General features: G+C 43.7%; 2 protein-coding genes across 7 annotated transcripts in view; one reads left to right on the forward strand and one right to left on the reverse strand.

Moving 5' to 3' along the window:
* Positions 1-19,112, reverse strand: ATP1B4 (ATPase Na+/K+ transporting family member beta 4). 5 transcript variants are annotated; one of them, XM_046673797.1, is made up of 9 exons: positions 18,933-19,106; positions 14,742-14,997; positions 10,527-10,655; positions 10,162-10,266; positions 7,008-7,204; positions 6,306-6,362; positions 3,997-4,092; positions 3,148-3,274; positions 1-3,023 (listed from the first exon to the last, which is right to left on the reverse strand). In XM_046673797.1, exons 1-9 carry the CDS (start codon positions 18,993-18,995, stop codon positions 3,001-3,003), a joined length of 1,053 nt encoding a protein of 350 aa, XP_046529753.1. In that variant the 5' UTR covers positions 18,996-19,106; the 3' UTR covers positions 1-3,000. The 5 variants fall into 5 exon arrangements, with proteins under 5 accessions (XP_046529753.1, XP_046529752.1, XP_046529751.1 ...); XM_046673796.1 differs by having other exon boundaries at positions 1-3,274; positions 14,754-14,997; XM_046673795.1 differs by having other exon boundaries at positions 1-3,274; positions 18,933-19,105.
* Positions 13,526-19,202, forward strand: part of TMEM255A (transmembrane protein 255A) — a 107,724-nt gene continuing 102,047 nt past the window's right edge. The window contains exon 1 of one of the 2 annotated variants that reach the window (XM_046673793.1): positions 13,526-13,961. The gene's annotated coding sequence lies outside the window, so the exon portion shown is untranslated. The remainder of the gene's footprint in view (positions 13,962-19,202) is intronic. The other variant, XM_046673791.1, reaches the window with a different exon arrangement.

Here is a 19,202-nt window from a genome sequence, read left to right on the forward strand (position 1 = left end):
TTCTTTTTTATTTCAATTTATTGTTGTCAACAACTCCCCAAAACAATATTAATGTTTTCTACAAGAAGATTCCCAGCAAATAGATGCCTAAGAAAAGTTACTTTAGGATAATGATTTCAGAGGGGTGAGGGATGAAAAACCGTAAGTCTAGCATGGACAAAATCATGAAGGCTTTTGGAAGTTGTATTTCTCATTGACAAGTAAACCAAGTGCATTGCAACAGATGGTATACAAATCAAATCCTGGTACAGCACAGTATAGGGGACTATTTAAATTAATCCACTAGAAGTTTATTGAACTGTTAGATCCAGTTTTAATGAATATATTATAATATCCAGTCCTGTATAATAAAGTGGTTTTTTCATGTCCCAGCTGGCAACCCAAACTATCCTGGTACTATTCAATACTGCTTTGAAATTGTGGACACGATGGATTGCATGGAATGAGAAATACTGTATGACAAAAGATTCATAACTCCTTGTCTGTTTAACAGTCAACGTATTTGACAGGATAATGTATTATGTATAAAGTATAGCACCAGTAATTGAATTCCTGTGAAATGTTAACTGTTCTAAGTCAGATTTGACATATGTTTCAAACTGTTTGGAATATCATTCATTGATTTTTAAAAAGATGGTACTTCCTGGTAAGCAGCAGCTCAGAGTAGAAAGAGCACTGGACCTGGAGTCAGATGCACTGCAGGTTGTTTTCGCTAAACGCTCTCTAATATCCTTTCCAGATCTAATGTTCTATTATCTTTTACTACTGAATCTTGAGAGTTTGGCTATCTGAGGTAATTTTTAAATGGCTTTAAGGTTGTTGTTTTCAAGTATTTTGTTTATTGCTTTTTAAACGTTAGTTTTAAAAATCGAATTTGATAAGGAAAGGGGTTGGGAGGAGACAGTTTCATTGTTTTTTGTATTTTCCAGAAATCTGCTGTTGCATATCTTCTATCACTTGTTAATAGCTGTCAGCCCCTCTCTACTCTGTCAATAAGAGTTGGAAGGAATTGGAAGGTGTCTAGGAAAGTGATTCCAGAGAGCAGCAATAGTCCTTTCTGCCACAAAGCTTAGAGAAAACACTATCTGAGAGACTAGATTGGTATGGTGTGTTTACATAACTGGCTCAAATTCCCAAGATTAAATAGCTTAGAATTTCTTAAGAGAGTTCACTTAAGTAAATGTTGCTTTTGTTCTCAGGTTTCCTTCTCCCGAACCCCACTGTGCTTACATCTCCACATCAATGTCTGACCAATAAAAATCACACGCCTAAAATATCCAAAATTGATCTCAACATCTTTCTCTCCAATCCTGCTTCTTTCTTGTATTCCCAGTCTTGATCAACAATATCACCAGCCCATCGGTTCTAGTCAAGCTCAAAACCTTGGAGTCAGTCTTGACTCCTCCTTCTCCCTATTGCCCATTTCTCAGTCTTGGCCCTCTCCAATCCACCCTTCACATTGTGGCTGCCAAAGTGCTCTTTCTAAAGTGCAAATATGGTCACAGAGCTCCCCAGATTAAAACACTATAATGATTCCTTTTCATCTACTGGATAAAACTCAAAGTCCTCTTGGTACCTGCATATCTCTCTAGCCCAATCCCCTGCCACTTTCTGCCATTCCTCTGAGCCCTTTACACTCCAGTTACATGAACTGCTCACAGTTACCCAAACACACCATGGTCTTTCGTGATTGTGACTTTGCATGTGAAATTTCCTCTGCTACTTTCTCAGCTCCAGTTAGTTACTTTTCCTCATGTTCCCATAGCATTTCCACATACTAGTTTTATAACTCTTCTCACATTATATCGTAATTACTTCTTCACTTGTTTGTCTTTACTACCAGACTGCTAGTTCCCCGTTTTGGGAGAAGGTAAACATTGTACAGGAGATTCAGACTCTGGATGCTTCTAGATGGCATTTAAGCTTGCTTTGGACCCTGAGACATTATGCTATCCTCTGATGCTCGCTTTTTCTCCTTGTCCCAGTCCTCCCTCTGCTGGAGGTGTTAAGAAGCAGTGGAATGATCATGTGGCCAAAGATAAGACAAAGCAGCCTGGCTGATCCACAACCTGGATAAACATCTGCCTCATATCATTTTTTAAGCAAATGAAAAGCTGGCTAATGGACCTTGGATTTAAGGTGGCCTTGCAGGAGCTTTTTGTCTTGCCATGTGTTAGTTGGCTGACCCTGATTTTAATCCCCAGACCTGTAGCTAGGGGTCAATACACCTATCCCTGATGGTCTCAAAGAGCATCACACTACTGTCAAACAAATAGCCCAAGAAGAGTTAGCTGGCGGAGATCTTCTTCCATGTTTTCTCCTCTGCCTGAAGCTGAAACAAACCTGTTTGCAGGAATGTTTGCCTTTTGGATGATTGCACCACAGAGCAAGGGATCAAATACCAATCACATCCATGTGGTGGGTCTTCTTCCCAATTGCGGTGGGTCCCACCTCCCAAAAAAAGTCATAGGGAAGGTTTTCATCTCTATCCCAGAACAATATCCAGTTAGCATTGCTTTCTGTCCTAGTGGAAGATAACCTAGTCTTTTAATCAGTATTTAGTTGCCCATGTAAGGCAGCCGGTTTCTCAAGCACCCCTGGATATAGAGTTCCCTAGGTACGGTGGCTCTAGATATATTCTGGGTTGATCTGATTGGTGATTCCCAGGGAAGGACCTTGCCAGGCAAATTAAAAAAAAAAAAAAAAGGTTATTTATCAGCCTGGTTGGGAGAATCTCACCTCTAAAAACAACAATGTTTTAGAAAACACACGAATTTACAATCATCATAGAAATTCTCCTTCATGGCTATTGTAAATTTTATCAGATACTATGTTTACACTACAGTGAGACTTCTAGCAGCAAGAATGGGTTTTAGTTTTAAGTTGGGAGGAAAGGAAATTAATAGTTGTCATCAGGAGAAACTACCTTTAAAAAATCAAATAGCTCCCACAATGTCCTTTCATACATATGTCAAAGGCAAGGAACGATGATCTGCTGTCTTAGGTGTCCATCTGGCTGTGTCCTGATTTGAAGAAAAATAATTCAGCTGCTACCAGGTGTAACATGAAATAAAACAGAAACAGAACAGGTGGGAGTGGCCCCCTGAAGTTCTTAGGTTTCTATATTCAGAGTAAAGATTACCCTACCCACAAAACGATCATTGATGACATCATTTATGATGCCTTTGCCCTTCAGTTGGCACTGCACAGGCACCGCTTGGTTCTTCACCACATCTGTAAAGTGCATTGCCACCAGCGGGGAGGTGTAGTTAACCTGTAGGTGGAAGAACAATGAATTCTAAATGTGAGAAGGGCAGGGTGTATGGTGGGGGAGGGGTAATAGGAAGAAAGTGATCAAATATTCAGTGCAGAATGGGATAACCTCCACGAAACGAACTGAGTAAATCCCATGATGCCAAGTCACAAATGGCTAAAGCAACTGACATGCTCTCTCTCCCAAGGACAGTGGGGAAATTACACATTTCTCTCATAAGTCACTGCCAGATGTCTGCTTGTCCTCTGGGGAAAACCAGTTCTAACTCAGTGTGATGTGATTTTCTGGATATCAGACCATGAATCAAACCAGAACTAGTATCTATCAAGTCTTTATGCTAGAGATGGAGTCTCCACTGCCCCAAGGCTTCAAATGGGAGAAACATGGAATTATGCCCAATTATTTGGGCATAACTGAGTGCAATGACAGTGATTTGTTTGCTCCCGGCTCTGCCACTAATTAGCTATGTGACATTGGACAAGACACTTCCTGTCTCTGAACCCTACTTTCTCCATCCGTAAACTGAAGGAGTTAGACCAGACCATATCTGAGATTCCTCCGGATGTGGAAAGGAGTGGTTGTGACAGGAATTGGTAGAGGGACTTCCTGATTCACCCCTCTGTTACTACCTGCTGCTCCCTAATCCTCATAGATCCTAGCCAGCTCTTCCTCTGTCTCTGAGCCCTTTCTGACAGCAAAGACTGAAGGAGATACAGGCTTACGTGAGTCAGTTTGCCGTAGTAAGGGTAGTAGCGGAGGTCAAAAGAAGCCGACTCTGGATAGTAATTGATGGATCGGATGTCGTTTTCATCACCTCTCTGTAAGTAAAAGCAGGTATATGTGGAGTGCTGGGTCACTCAGTGGGTTGGAGCCTGAGCTAAAGGGGCCTGTGCTCCAGGTGAAATCACTGTGTGACACAAAACCAACTGTCCCAAGAAGACCACGAAAGCAGAATGGGGCACAGCTCAGCCCAGACCTATCCCCAGAGAAGTGCTTCAGGGAGAGACTGTGCCTTGGCTTTTCAGTTCAAAGAATACCAAACAGAACAGGCCTGGACTGAGGAGGCCGAAGGTGCTCAGTATGGCTCTGAGCTGGCTCTTAGGGGACCCAGATAGAAGAGCTCCAAAAGGCTTGCAGCACCTCATGCTGCTCTGGTAAGAGGGCCTACCATGCCAGCCCCTTTCCAAAGAATCATACCGGGCCTAGCGCTCAGTCTTGAGCTTTGGAGTTGAGGCAGGTATACGTTGGAACATGTTTAGTAAATCCCACTTCACAACAACTTGCACACTGGATTTACATCTATTGGAAGTCAAACCAGGGGCACAGGGACCTGATGCATGGGGATGTCACCTATAGCGGGCTCACCTAAACTCATGTCTCTGACCACATTCTCTGTAGTGCTTAATTACAGTAGGTGGAGTCAGGAGGATAAGCAAGAGGAGCTCGTTACTGGAAATGATTAAATAAACAAGTCTACCCTCATTATATCATGTCAGGTAGGGGACTGCCCATTCTGCCTATGCATTAGGCTCACCCTAAATAGCAGAGGTCTGGGGGCTAATAAGGGACAAATAGCGCATCACTACTAGCAAATCACTCACTAGGGTCATGCGATTACTTCTGTCAATATAGTACAATCGTTTTTAGTATAAACTGAGCTCTCCTTAATTTATTCTAGTAAGTACCCCATCCTGCTTTCCACAGTGGGTGTGCATTTGGCCAGTATTGATTATTATAGAATGTATAAAGACTCTTAATATTTCTATCTTTTTAAAGGACAGTTCTCAGCAAGGTTCGATGTAAGCTGAAAAATGAATGGCTTCCACTTGGGAACTATAAGTAGGACTCAAGTCAATTAATATGCTAGTTTAAGGCTGAGTTGGTCTTTCCGATTTATTTACATATTCTTCTAAAAAGCAATGAAATTCATTTTTCATGAATGGTCTGTCAAATCAATTCCACTAGTTTGTAGTTACACCCCACATGTGTGCCTATTTACACATACTCATGTTCACGTGAACAGAATGAATGTTCTTACCTGTTCACCTGGCAAACACTCCCTGACCTTTCAAAGCTCATCTTCAGTGTCACCACTTCCCATGTGGAACTAACCTCTCCCTCTTCAATATCCCCACTGCACCTTTCATAGCACCTGTAATACTTGATTGCCCTGATTTCAGAGACAGACTCATATTTATCTTGGCACCCCTACACCTAGCAAAGTACCTGGTGTATAATAAGTGATCAATAAATGCTTGCTGAATGTGGACTATTGGATGAACAAATGCTGCATTGTGCTGCTTTCTGATCACCATCAAGACTGGAGTTTTAGGTATTTCTAGTACTGAGAATGGGATTACCTGGCTTCACATATTTGCAAGACAACTATCCAAGGCTGGGGGTGCAGTTGATGTTATCAAAAAGGAGGGAACCACTGCCAGTTTAAGAAACAGACCCAAGATCTAGGGTTTTTTCCTACAAAGGAGCTAATTGGTACGGATGAGATAGGAGTTAATGGTCCCTCGAAGGACAGTTAATTAGCATATTAATGGAGTTCTGTTTATACTTCCCTTGTAGTCATTTGTTATTGCAACACCCAGTGCCACTGGTCATTGCTGCAAAAAGTGAAATTCAGTTTTAAAATCAGGGACTAATGACTCTAATGAAAGCTGTTTGTTTAGTTCAAAGAAACAAGTAATTAGAGCTAAAAGCAAAAGTGTAAACAGAATCCCAATTAATGGCTTGGCACATTGTTGTTCCCTGCTGTGGCCCTTAGCTGAGGTTCAGTCTTTGGCTTTCACAGGCATAAATCAGCACATACACACACACACTGCACACGCAAACGCACATGAACTGATTGCTTTCTGGAAATAGGGAGGCCTGAAGTTACTAAAGAGAGGTGTAGTTATGAAAAGACTGACCTTTTCCCTAACCCTTAGCCAATCATCCATGGTAAAGCCCTTGGAAGTGATGAACCACAGTTTTGCATGAAACAGATGCACTAACAAGGCTCACTCAAAAGGCACTTTACCTGGACTTTGCAGGAAACCTTCACAGGATCTCCAAGCTCAGGACGAAAGCCTACAATCTACCAAAAGAAAACCAGTGTGTTTTTGTTTTTTTTAAAAAAAGCAGATTTGACAGTAAAAATGGGGCTTTTCTAAATTCCCCTGAGTCATCCCTTCCTTAGGCATATAATCTAGTTTGCCCTCTCGGAAATCTTACAAAAAGCAGAAAATATCTTCAGAGCTGTGCACCTCAGCTTACTCCTTGTTGTATTTGTGCCTGATAGTCATAAAATGGTAACTGTAGCAAGATAACCCTGAAGATGTAAAGAACTTTCTGGTTTCCAGAGGGATGTGCCTGCTAAGGCTCTGCCACACCTAAGGCATGGCAGGAGAGAAGGAAAATGCATTTCTTGATATAAGAATTGTTCCCCACCCCACCCCCATGTCAATCCTCTATTTCAAACAGCTCAGGATGTCATTCCTGACAGAGGGCATCAAAGGGTAGGTTTAGGGGTGTGGGAGAACAATGGAAATAGGATGTGTTCAGGGAGAAAAAGGAATTATTGCTTGATAGGTTTGTCCTGTTGTTTGTATTACTGATGCTATCAGTAAAAATGGCCAAACTTGCAGTATATGAAGATAGAGCCCAAGAGAAATGGAATGAGCAGAACCCTCCTACCCAGATCATCCTCTTATCATCGCCAGAGTATTAAGGGCCAATATACCCGGTTCATCTTTAGAAGGATGCAGGGCTGTCCAGTAGAGTAGCCAAAAGTAGGGTCCTCCAGGCCAGAGCAGTTCTTCAGGAAGGAGCGCTTAAATTGGCAAGCTTTCTTGTCCTCATCCTCATTGCCATCTTGAATGAAGTACTGCCCCGGAGGACAATCTACATTCATTTCCTCTTGAAGACTGTCATTATAACCTAAAGTGTGTGCAGGTGGCAAAGGGTCATGTTAGACAGGTGCTACAGGGGAAGGCCATGTTTTCAGTAGCCCTCCTCCCTAGTTTCCTTTCTCCAGCTTGCTTGTGCTCCTCTGAAAGCCCACTCAGTCTGTACTAGGCCCTGTGACCCGGCATTAGGTGCTCAAGGCTCTTCACCAGCAACATCCTTCCAGGAAGCCTTCCAGGCTCCTCTCCTCCATTCACTTTGATTGCCTGCCCCCTTGCTTCTCATTCCCTCGGAACTTCTGAGTATCTATCTCTAGGTCATATGTGGGTTATTTTATTACTTCTATTTTCCATTATTTTTTTCATATATGGTAAATTGTAAACTTGGAGGGCTGCCTCTTCTACTTCTGGCAGAGGAATAGGCACATACAAGACAGATTTTGGAAAAGAGACTGAATTGTGTCAAAGCATGTCATACATAAGGAGGTGAAGCTCCTGGGTTAAATCTCTTGGACAGATGTCCCTTTGAGGTCAATGAGATGCATCTGATGCGAGAGAGTGAAAAGTGTGCGTTGTGGAACAGGAGGAAGTGTGTGTTCCTGGGAGGAAGAGGAGGAGAGGGAGAAAGAGGAAAAGGAGGAGGAAGAGGAGGAGATAGACCAGCTCCTCATTCTTTACAGAGGGAAGTTAGCACTGCAAAATAGAAGCTTAGTTTGAAAGACAGAAACCAATGACAACCATAGGGTCTCCACCGAGAGGGTGAGGGGGCGAGATCTTGTCTACTGAGGCCTGAGGCACTCAGTGTTCGTGTTCCTTTACGTTGGATGGAATGCAACCTGTGTTCAAGGTACACATATCAGAGAGAGCGCTGAGAGAGGTTATCTGTGAGCTGACTCTTTTGGGTACTAGATGCCATAGAACTGGTCTTTGGAAATTACTGCCTTAGATTCAATTTGGTTCTAAATGATGGAGTCCAGTTAGTCCTGTTAGATCCAGCCCCCAAGCATTCATGTTCCAAGTAGTTCAGTTTGTCAGAGGAGATTGTGCACCTATGATCAACTAGTGCTAAAACTCCAATGTACTACGGGACCCTCATCTAGACAGGCTGTGACTTGGGTTTCATATTATCAAGAAGCACCTGGGAATTTTAAATGTATTCCAATTATGGCTAAGCCTTTATTTTTTCTTTGATAAAACTACATTCAATTCAAAGTTTTGTTTTAATCTTTTTTTAGAACAAGAACGATGTTCAAATAATAACTTTCTAAATAGAAGCTCTAATCACATGCTCATTGTTTCTCCTGAGGTAGTCCCATTAAAAATAATGTGACATGGGTATGACCCTTATTGCAAAATCCCAGTCCACGTGGGAATGAAATTGATACTCTGGGACATCTATTTCAGAGATGTGTTCCTTTTAAACAGGGCATATTTTCTACGCTTAGGAACTAAAACCCCAATGCTTTTCCTAATGTTCCCCACCTCTGCCATCAGGTCAGAATTGGTATTCCTCCATCTACTAGCTTCTCAGAGTGATTTCCTCAGCAGAGATTCTGAAAATGCATTTGCAATAGCTCACAAGCATTTTGAAAGAAAAGAAGATATTGTGCTGGCTATGATGCCCCAAACATTGTTTTTTTGGCCCAAATTGGAACTAGATGGACTCAGAAAGAACCCAGCTCCCCTCGTTTTACAGGTGAGGAGTCTGAAGATCAGAGTTACCCAAAATAACAGTGAGCATTACTGATACAAAGCTGAGTTTCTAACTCCTGGTCATATGGCAACAGCAAAGAATTATGAAAAGCAGCACTTCTCAGGCTTTAAAGGTCATACAAATCACCTGCAGATCTTCTTAAAATACAGACCCTGACTCAACAGGTCTGCGGGTGCCTGAGAGGCCATGTTTCTAACACACTCCCAGATGATGTTGATGCTGCTCGCCTCCAGATCATGCTTTGAGTAGCAAGGGTGTCAAGAACATGGATGTGGGTTTAAACACTGGTTCTGCTGCTGTGAGACTTTGGTCACGTTACTTCCCCTTTCTGATCCTCAGTGTCCTCATTTGTAAAATGAGGATGATAGACTCTGCTCTACAGAGGGAAAGTTAAATGACAAAAGTTATGCGTTTAAACAACACTTCCCATCACATAAGAGATTGTTTTCCTCTTAATTTAGTGCACTTTCTACTGGCCACTCCTATCCCCCATTTCAGCCGGGCCAGGACAACCAAACCCGTCTAACTGGCTTTTTATCCACAAATAGGTGCAGCAATGCAAACCCACTAGGGCTCCTCTTTGATAGCTAGATAAATACAGAGCCTTGTGCTCTGTGTTTAACCTTCACCAAGCTGCTGTCTGAGTTTCACCCTGTGGAAGGGCTTCTCAAAAAGCCACTCATTTGTCCCTGAAAATGTATCTGATGATGCTCTAGAGCTAGGCATCTTGAAAACCCTTGCGATCAAAATGTTGGAGTGACTGCCGCCCAGAGATTCTTCCTCTAATTCCTTTCTGAAATGCTTTTCAATAAAGACACTTACTCTCTTCCTTCAAGATTGCTCATCTTCAAGAATTTTCTTACCTTGAGAAAGTAGAGGAGGTAGGAATCTTCCAGTTCTGGAGAACATTATTCTCTTCTCACCACTACCTCCCCCCAGAATTATCTTTTACAATTGATCATTATTGAGCCATCTGGATGTGCCCAGGAGATAAGTAGGTGCTGTAGGATGTTCAAGAAGAGAAAACAAGTTCTCTGCCCCAATGAGCTTATCATCTCTCTGGCGATCTGGCTTGTATGCTTTCAAGGCAATGTACGATAAGAAAAACTAGAGCAGTTTTCATTGTATCTACAGGTGCTGAGGGGGATGCAAGGTAAGGAAGGACCAGGATGGGCTGGGGTTAGTAAGTGTAGGATTTCTGAGCCAGGTGAATTTTGAATTTTGAATTCCCACCCATCACCTTTCCAAAGAGATTTCCACCAATCAGAGGAACTTACCCTGGAGAAAGCCATTTAGGCTAATCACATAATGCTGCCAAGTGTCAGGTTCAGAAACGTTGAAGTTGAAGTTAAGGCTATGGGCGAAGGGTCTGATCATAACTCCTGGCAATGAAAACAGTTCTTGGATATATTAACCCGTTCTTGGGATAATTTTTTTGTATCGATTCCCATGAAACCATTTCCCCCCAGGCAATCAAAATGAAAAGGACCATAATTTGCCAAGTACCATTATACTTGAACTCTTAATAATTGAATCCCTAAGTCATTACCGGGAAGAGCCAAAGTTAATTGAGGCTGAACATGCTGTGCAAGCAGATTTCTGTCCAGCAAGTTCTGACAACACAGGGCATTTGGGCACTCACCAGGAGGCTTCACCCTCTCAGTGAAGGTCGGCATGTAAGGACTGATGGTCAGAAATAGCGTGTACATGCAGAGGGTGATCACAGCAGCCAGGGAGGCATAGAAAAAGAAGTAAATGACTAAAATCAGGCCTGCAGAACAATCAGAGACGAGAGTGGTCAGTGTTTGCCAACAAGCCCTTCCTCCTCACTTGAACTCATGAACCAGAACCAACTCAAACAAACACAAGAGATGGCCTTTTTAATCCCCAGATTCAGTATGTCCTTGCTCATTCAGATTTCACCAATTTGGAATTGGTGAGAATTGTGTCAGAGGTCTAATTGATCACAGTTTACCTTTACAGCATCTCCGATGGAAGGGCTTGCTGAGCAAGTGATGACTGTGAACAAGATTACAGGGGAGTGGAGTTTAGAGTACTGCAGAGGGCAAACTGCTTGGGAGTTCTCTGGGCAACAGTTGACGTCCTAAGTACAAATCATTCTTCGCTATTCATTAAAGCAGGTGCCCTGAAGAGTCCTAGCAGCTTGGTTCCAGTGATTATATGTATTTGCAAGTGATGAAGACAGCGTTTCTTTTCACATAGCCTATAATTCAAACTTTTGATTAATTTCCACTGGACTTGCCTCTAATCAAGGCAAAGTGAGATTTCACCCTACTTATTTTAAATCTTATTCATCTTTAGCAAAAGTTTAAGTGGCTCTGCTTTTCAAAAAGAGCATTAACACAGGGCGGGGAAGGGAGGAGGAGGAAACCATACTTAATTATTGACACTTGCTACCTGTGAGCTCTATCTGTGAGCTTGGGCAAGTTACAGAACCTATCTGCACCTCCAATTCCCTGCAGATAAAATGTGAAGAAGTTTAGCACTTATCTCATATCCTTCTCTATATCCATAACAAAATCTAAAATTCTGCCTTTCCTTACATCCTATCCTGACCGTACCGCTTCCCAGCTGTTTAATCTTAGACATGCTGTTAGACCTCTCTGGGCCTCAGCTTCCTCATCTGTCAAATGAGGACAATAACAGTACTTACTTCTTAGTATTGAATAATTCATATAAACAGCATAGCACAGAGACTGGCAGATACCAAGTGCTCTATAAATGGCAGTCATCATCCTTGTTATTATGAATATTTTTATTGCTATAGGACCAGAAGCATAATTGTGTGAATTCCTCCTCTGCTGGCTGTATTAGGATTAGGTTTGCCCCTAGACTAGGCAGCACAGGGTGAGGTGAATGAGCTGGTGAGACTGCCGCTGAGAAGCTCTTTGCAAGTCCTCCTTACGGCTCCCTCAGGCAACAATATCTGGCTCTGCTCGCAGCAGTGACATGATGTTGGAACTACAGATTTGAATTGAATCATGAACCAGAAACTGGAACAAACCACATAATTTTGCTGTACCCCAAACCAAATTCAAATACTAATGTTTAAATTGAACCATGAACCAAGTAAAATTAACCAAGAAAAAAAAGAGTGGAGGGAGGGAGAAAAAACTTCTTCATAATCCAACTGGAGATGGAACTTTTATGTTTCATAAGATGAACTAAAGCAGAACTGGAACATGAACACATTGTCTCAGCTGGAGTCCCTGGAGAGGAAACAGCAGCACCTGCGTGCCTGTGATACTTGGCCACTGCCCACTGGATGTCCTAATGGGATGTGCCCTGTGCCTCCTCCTCCGTTCCTCTACCGCCATCCCTGTCTTGGGAATGGATCAACAGCTGGAGCCATCTTGGGGGACTGGAAGACTCAGTGTTCTGGATGAAAGGAAATCAACAGAATACAGGTATATTCCCTTGGAGATATCTTCCTTCCTGTCCGGGGTGTGTTGGTAGGAAGCTACTGATGGGAGAATGGCACTAACAATGCATCCCCTTAGCCTTACCCAGGAGTCTGTGCCCTGGAGTCTGTGATAGGTTAACTGTCTCAGCCACAAACACACACACACCTGGCAAAATCAAGCACCGTATCCACCTGAACCCACTGATCCCTCCAACCCTTTCTGCTCCAGATGTCCAAGTTTTAATTGGGCCACTCCTCTAGGTAATCCAGCGTTCTCTCCTGAATGCCCCACCCAAGCTTGGATAGACCTGGATATCTTGGATAGATTAGGTACCCATGATCCTAACTCTTCACTCCTCCCACCAAAACACCCCATCAGGTCCTGAGGCCCTACTCATCAGGGCCTTGTTCATTGCTAGAGTTCTTGAAGATGATGTGGTGTTCTGGCAAGAGAATGAACTCTAGTGTTCATCCAACCTGGGTTTGAAGCCCAGCACTGCCACTTATTAACTTTGTGACTTTAGATAAGTTACTTACCCTCTCTAAGCCTCAGTTTCTGCATCTGTAAAATGGGGATAATAATATTACTACCTCATATGGTTCTTTTCAATATCCAATAAAATAACATACAGTTCCTAAGAATAGAGGTTGCCCAGCTACCGAAGGAAAAGCCCAGAATATAATAGAAGTCTGGGCGGATATGTTGGTTATGTTGATGTCCAGGCTGGGATAGGGTTAGTAAGTGCTCAAGTGGGCACCTAGTTCTCAAGCAAGAGGACAGCAAGGCACATGCTTGGTGGCCTAGGCATTAACATCACTATTTGCCCTTTGCTCAGGGGTAGCCGAACAGAAGGAAGCCTGAGCTCTTGGACTCTCCTTAGACCTGCTACCCAGAGGCCAGGATATGGCCTATGGTGCAGTGTCTCCACTCTCATATCTTCCTTGGGCACTTGAACCTTTATGCCTCATCCTCATTTACTGGCCTATTGATTGTTCTCCACAGGAACAATTTGGATCAGCTCATCTGGTGAAGTTCCAATGGCTGGCTGTTTAGGAGTTAATGTAGGGCTCCTTCTCCCAGAATCACACTTGCATTTCACAAGGCCTGTTTTTCCAGTCCTCTTTAGGCAAGGGAGAAACAGCTGTGCCCCCTTTGGAGCCCCCCCCCCCCCCCCCCCCCAGTGAGTGTCCAGCATTTGCCTGCGGCTTCCAGAATGTTGGAATGTTCCTTGAATGGTACATTTGTTCCAGTTGAGAGTTCGAGGGATGGGCGGGGTGGAGCTGGGAACTGAGGAGGGGTGAAGGGAGGTGGGTGTTATTCAGAGCCCCACACTTGCTATTCCTAATTCCAGGAAGCAGGGCTAGCTGTTTCACTCTGACTGAGTTGAATTAGAAACATAAACTACAAGGGAGAGAATTCTCAGCCAAAGGGACCTTTAGGAGGCATGACTATCAACTTCAGCAACCTAGACCCTTGGCACTAGGGTACTTTTATTTTATCCATGGCATCCTCTATTTTTTTCTTTTCCTGTGGGTTAAAGAGTTCCAAACAAGCAGCTGCTCTTTTCCTGGGCTGTGCAGAGTGTGGCAAGTGTGAATTTTACCACAGGCTACATCTCCTGAGGAGAAGGCTCAGCATTAATAGTTCAAGAGGTGAGTAGGACCCTGGGAGAAGAGTGCCGGGGGCGGGGGGAGGGTTGAAGTAAAAGTGGTGGAAGCATGTGATACAAAGAGGAAATGCTAAGGAATGCAATTCTGCCATTGATCAAGCAGTATGGGGGCTTAGCTTTAATTGCTAGAAATGATCCCTTTAAACCTAATTTCTCTGTATACACCATGGGAGTGTAAAGCACCCACAAGCTGGGGCCAGGGGCAGGGCTCCCAGCTCTCCTTCTACTAGATGAAATGGTGAGGCTTTATAAACCCTTGGTCAGGTTAGCAGGGACTTGGGTTTCATATCTTAGAAATAGTCTTCTGCATAGTACTTTCGATTTAAGATTTTAACATCTCGTTGGAACTTCAGGCTGAGCCTGTGAGAGAGGCAAGGCAGGGATTGTTTCTCTCATTTGGCAAGTGAGGAAACTGGGGCTCAGAGAGGGTAAATGATGAGCCCAAGGTCATACAGATAGAAAGTGCCAGGGCTGGGACTTAAAAAATATTCTGTGCCTTTTCAACTTGTTCTTACCGTCTCTGCATTGCAAATGATATTGAGCTCAGTGGATTTCAGCTATGCAGTCAAGTTTGTTCACCTGCTTGGAGTTTGTTCTGATGGGATCTGCTCATAGTGCAGGCATTTCCCTAGGCATTGATCCCTTCACATGAAATCTAAGAAGTTTTCAGACAAGCCCATCCAACATATGGTAAAGGAGTCCTGGACACCAAACCAAAAAGCGAAGGACACCCGACTGGGACATTGGGACAACTGGGACTTACTCCAACTCTGACCTGTTCGGGCCAGAGACATCCTTTTCTCCGGATCCCACAGGTGTTCGTTCACTATCTGCAATTTCTGCCACAAGGCATTGCTTGTTGGCTGCCCCTGACCCTCTTCCTCCTCCTCTTCCTCCTCTTCTTTCTCCTCCTCTTCCTCCTCCTCCTCCAAATCATGTACCACCATCACCCGGGCCTCTTCTTCTGCTTCTTCCTCTTCATCTGCTAAGTAGTTCTGGTTCACTTCATCCTGATCGTCCTGGAACAGTGACAAAATGCAATCCCCTTTTTAAAAAAAATTTCCAACAGCATATCCCACCAGCCAAAAATAAATGGAAAACGACTCAATATTTGGAGATGCTTCAAATTTCCATTTCCCCATAAACATACCCATTGTTACAAGAGGCAAATTTTCTTTCTCTCTGTTCTTTTGGAGGAAACGTCTTTTCTATGACCCATTTTAACCCAATATTCTTTCCATGGAAGTACAAGTTTTATTCTGAGCTTCAGGCATTTTGGTTCTTCCCGTGGGACTGCTCATGTCACTACTCAGTCCTGGGGCCTTGGCCTCCTGCTTAACTTTGTCTGGCCTGTCAGGGCAGAGCTGAGGTCAACACTGGAAGATGTAGTAGTTTTAGATACTTGTCTCCATGATGGCAAATTCCCCATCCAAGCTTCATCCTAACACTCTGTATACTTTCAGCTGCTCAACCTCACCATTCCAAGCTGTGGCTAAAAATAGCTTGGGATAGACATCAGGAGGAGAGCCCAGCTGCCGTACCCCTCCTCAAAACTTAGACTGCCTTCCCGACAGAAGCAAGAGATGGGGGGTCATTTGCTGCTTCTCTGACTGTTCCCCAAGCTGGAACCTCTTCCTGCCTTGAGCTGGTTGAACAGACCACCCGAGGGCTGGGACCCCAAGTGATACTTTCTTAGTCTCCCCTGCCCCCAACTCCATACTCTAGGCAAAAATCTGGGCACGTAGTAAGTGCTCAGCACATACTTTTTGATTGATTGATTGCAGCCATGACTTGAGATCTGAAACTGTAATCTCTGAGTGGTTCTAAGAAAATGAAACGAAAAAAGAAAAACCCAGACTTCACCAAGTGGTATTTCAAATGCTTCCCAGCCATAGGCTGGAGAGTTGGATCTTTGCTCTTTGTGGGTCTGCCAAGGCTCACTGCAGCAGAAAACAAGGCCACCCTCCCTTCTCTCTGCTGTCCAAATCTGAAGAGTGGCGGGGCCTGTGCACCTGTTGGGGTTGGATATGTCAAATGATAGAGGCCAGGGGCTGCCCCCTCCCTGCCTGATTCCTTAAAGGCCGTTTAGAGGACACTCAGCTAAAAATGCTGCCATTAGTCAGGGGAGGGGGGTGGCTTAGAGAATTGGATTGTTTAGAATCAGTAAAAGTGATACGAAATGACAAGGCTCTACTCTCAGCATTCAGTCTGCCCAGCACTATCTAGCTCTTGATTATAAGCACTCTTGAATTGTTCTCTAATTTGTTCCAATGTACAGCTTTATATCACACATCATATCAGAACTGACAGGGCCCTTGAAGATTCACTTGTCCATCTGAGGCTCAGAGAGGGGACAGGATCTAGCCAAAGCCACACAACAAGTTCATGATAGAGTTGACTGTCTCAGAACCTAAGTCTCTTGATAACCTGGTCAATGATGTTTCTCCTCTGTCACATTGAGCACAAGTGCCTAGAGGTGGTTTGCAGATTTATGGAGCACAACAGTGTGTTAGATTCTGTGTTCCCAAGAGATTGTAGGTGCTTATAATCAAGGATTTCTGACTCTGACATGGACTCACAGTGTAAGGCTTAGGAGAATAAACCCCATAGCTCAATGTTGAATGGATTAATAAAGGTTCTTAAACCTCTTTCACTTGTGTGTGAACATATGTACACATGTGACCTCCTGAGCTACATTGTGAGCACTGAGTGGGCAGGGACCATATTTTTCTAACTCCTGATGGCCCTCCACAGTGTGGTGCCCACAGCTAGGTAACCAGTGAATACTGAACAAATGTCAATGGTAACTGCCTGACTTAAAACTCCTGAACCAGGATTCTGGGGGACTCTCACAGAGCATCCTAACCTCAGCAGTCATGTGGACGGTAGTGGGTAGTCATCATGGCCCCCAGAGAATCTACTGCAACTGAGAATCTCAGAGAATTTGAAGTGTAACATTTATTTGTGGAGGAATGTATATTCCCTTTATATTTTCTGAACAACTTTCTTTCTCTCCTTGTTGCCGATATGCCTGCCCTCCACCTCTGCTCCACAGAAGAGGCAGCTGGCTTTGGCTTCAGCCTCATCTTATTTGTAGATATGAGCTCTCCTGATAATCCCATTAAAGATGGCTTGCCATTAAAGCTTTACCCTCCCGGGAAGAATTAACCTTCTCAGAGCTAATTTCCCTGCGGCTCTCACACTGCTGATCTTCAGGAACCTCAAATATCGTTTTTTCCTCTCCTCTGCTTCCAGGCATAGGAGGACCCCACATTGTGCAAAAGAGGCACTTTTGCGCAACTATTTAACGGAATCCAGGAGAGAATCCTTTGGTAATGAGAGGGTCTGTTTTTGTCACTTTCCTTAAGTGGCACTGCCCTCATGTGATAGTGCGTGTGAGTGTGCTGGGATATAGTAGTGGGTGTGCGCTGGGGCCATCACGTTGCCCTAAAAGGGAAGAGTCTGAAGGGCAGAGGGTGGCTCCATTTTGAGCACTCTAAATATATAAACATATAAACAAATATATAAACAAACAGTGTGACCCAAAGGATCAATTTGTGCCCTGCATTGAGTAACACCCTGTAAACATTCGAACGGTTGGTTAATTTTAAAAGAGAAATTAGCACACAATTATTCACTGCATCAAATAATTTCTTCTTAAATTTAATCAAGTATTTCCTATAAAGAGCAAGATCCTCTGATGCATTTAAAATCCAAACTAGTTGACAAATAAATAAATTACACACAACACTTCAGCAACATTACATAGAAAGGAAGCCAAGTAAGAAATAGTTATACATGCCCTACAGATTATGACTGCTTTGAGAGCTGGAAGGGACTTTGGGGATGTCAAAAGAATGATTCTACAAATTGTGGCTGGAAAGTTAAGGGAAGCCCTCCGTAGGTTGATATGCGGTTAGAAGAATTCGTGTTTTCCTCTGCTGACTATTGACAGTTTTCACTTAACTCTGTGATTATATAAGTGGCCATTTCCAAAGAAAAATGGATTAAGCTTTGTTTCCTCCTGGGGCTCAGATCACAATCCTCTCTGTGGGATATTTCAGAATATACCTACCCCCCCCAAAAAGTACCATGTATGGCATATATTAATGATTTATAGCAAAGTAAATGCATAGAAACTTTGGGTTCAAAGAAATTTGTAATATACCCTGGAGACAAATGGTGACATCAAAGGTGCGTGTGTGTGTGTGTGTGTGTGTGTGTGTGTGTGTTAGGCAGAGTGGGATGGCAGGCAGGGTAGCAATGGGTGGTGGAGGATCAGAGGGTTAGGGAGTTGCGTACTGCAAATATAATGGAAAGAGCACAAGATTAGACGTGAAGAAACTTGCATTTCACTTTGGCTCCTCCACTAACTTGCAAGTCACTACTGTGCTCTGAGCCCCAGCAGCCTCCTTTACATAAGGAGGGGTCTGGAGAGATGATGCCTAGGATTACTCCCAGCTTCTATCTAGGATTCTATGATTTTAGCTATAGTTTGGAATTTCTGCTTTAGAAAAAGAACAGCTGGGTTCCTAAGAAGCTACTACCCAAAGGGATTGAGACAGCTGGGTAGGCAGTGCCTTTCGTTTCCTCTTCCCCTTCCCTTCTCACTTGGTTAAATTTCTCGCTATTGAAATGAAACCTCTACTCCAAGACTCCAAATGGTCTGAATTCTAGACTCTCAAGAAAAAAGTTTAGAAGACCTTTTATTCTCTGGCATCTTCCCCTTCCCTTATCTTTGTTCCCCAGGAAGAGGGGCTTCCGCCTTCAATCCAGCAATTTAGGGTGCAATTAGGTGCTGGGAGTCACTGATCCCTCTCGAAACTTTGGGCTTCCTTAAACTTCACTGTTACTGCCCATCCCAAGGAGAAGCAGCCATAAGCCAAGATCTATACAACCCCCAACCCACCGCACTAAGAAGGGACAGCAAAATATTCTGCTCCCTGGGACTCACAAGTCTGTAGCGATAACCGTAAGGAAAGGCCGGAGCCCTTCTGGACCGGAGCTGCCTTCTCATGGCTGTTCAGTGGGCAAAGACGTGGCAGAGGCAGGCAAGTGGGTGAGAGTTCTGGAGCTTCTGCTGGTACAGGAGACACTGGTTGCTGGGGACACTTGGCGCATAGTAAAAGTGAACCCTCCTGGCATGAGCCCTTCCCCAAAATAATCTGACATGCCCTGCTCTCATTGGTTGGCCCCTTCCCTGAATCAAAGGAAAGCCCTTATG

This window comes from Equus quagga, chromosome 10 (assembly GCF_021613505.1).
Source record: "Equus quagga isolate Etosha38 chromosome 10, UCLA_HA_Equagga_1.0, whole genome shotgun sequence".
Taxonomy (NCBI): Eukaryota; Metazoa; Chordata; class Mammalia; order Perissodactyla; family Equidae; genus Equus; species Equus quagga.

Bases quoted from the DNA above. Each gene is read 5' to 3' on its own strand.
- ATP1B4 (XM_046673795.1), bottom strand. From the start codon at position 18,995: ATGAGAAGGCAGCTCCGGTCCAGAAGGGCTCCGGCCTTTCCTTACGGT. The intron at 10,267-10,526 runs GTGAGTGCCCAA...TTTCATTGCCAG, and splicing joins TGAGAGGGTGAAGCCTCCTG to GAGTTATGATCAGACCCTTC. The intron at 6,363-7,007 runs GTATATTGGCCC...TTCTTTTGGTAG, and splicing joins TCCTTCTAAAGATGAACCGG to ATTGTAGGCTTTCGTCCTGA.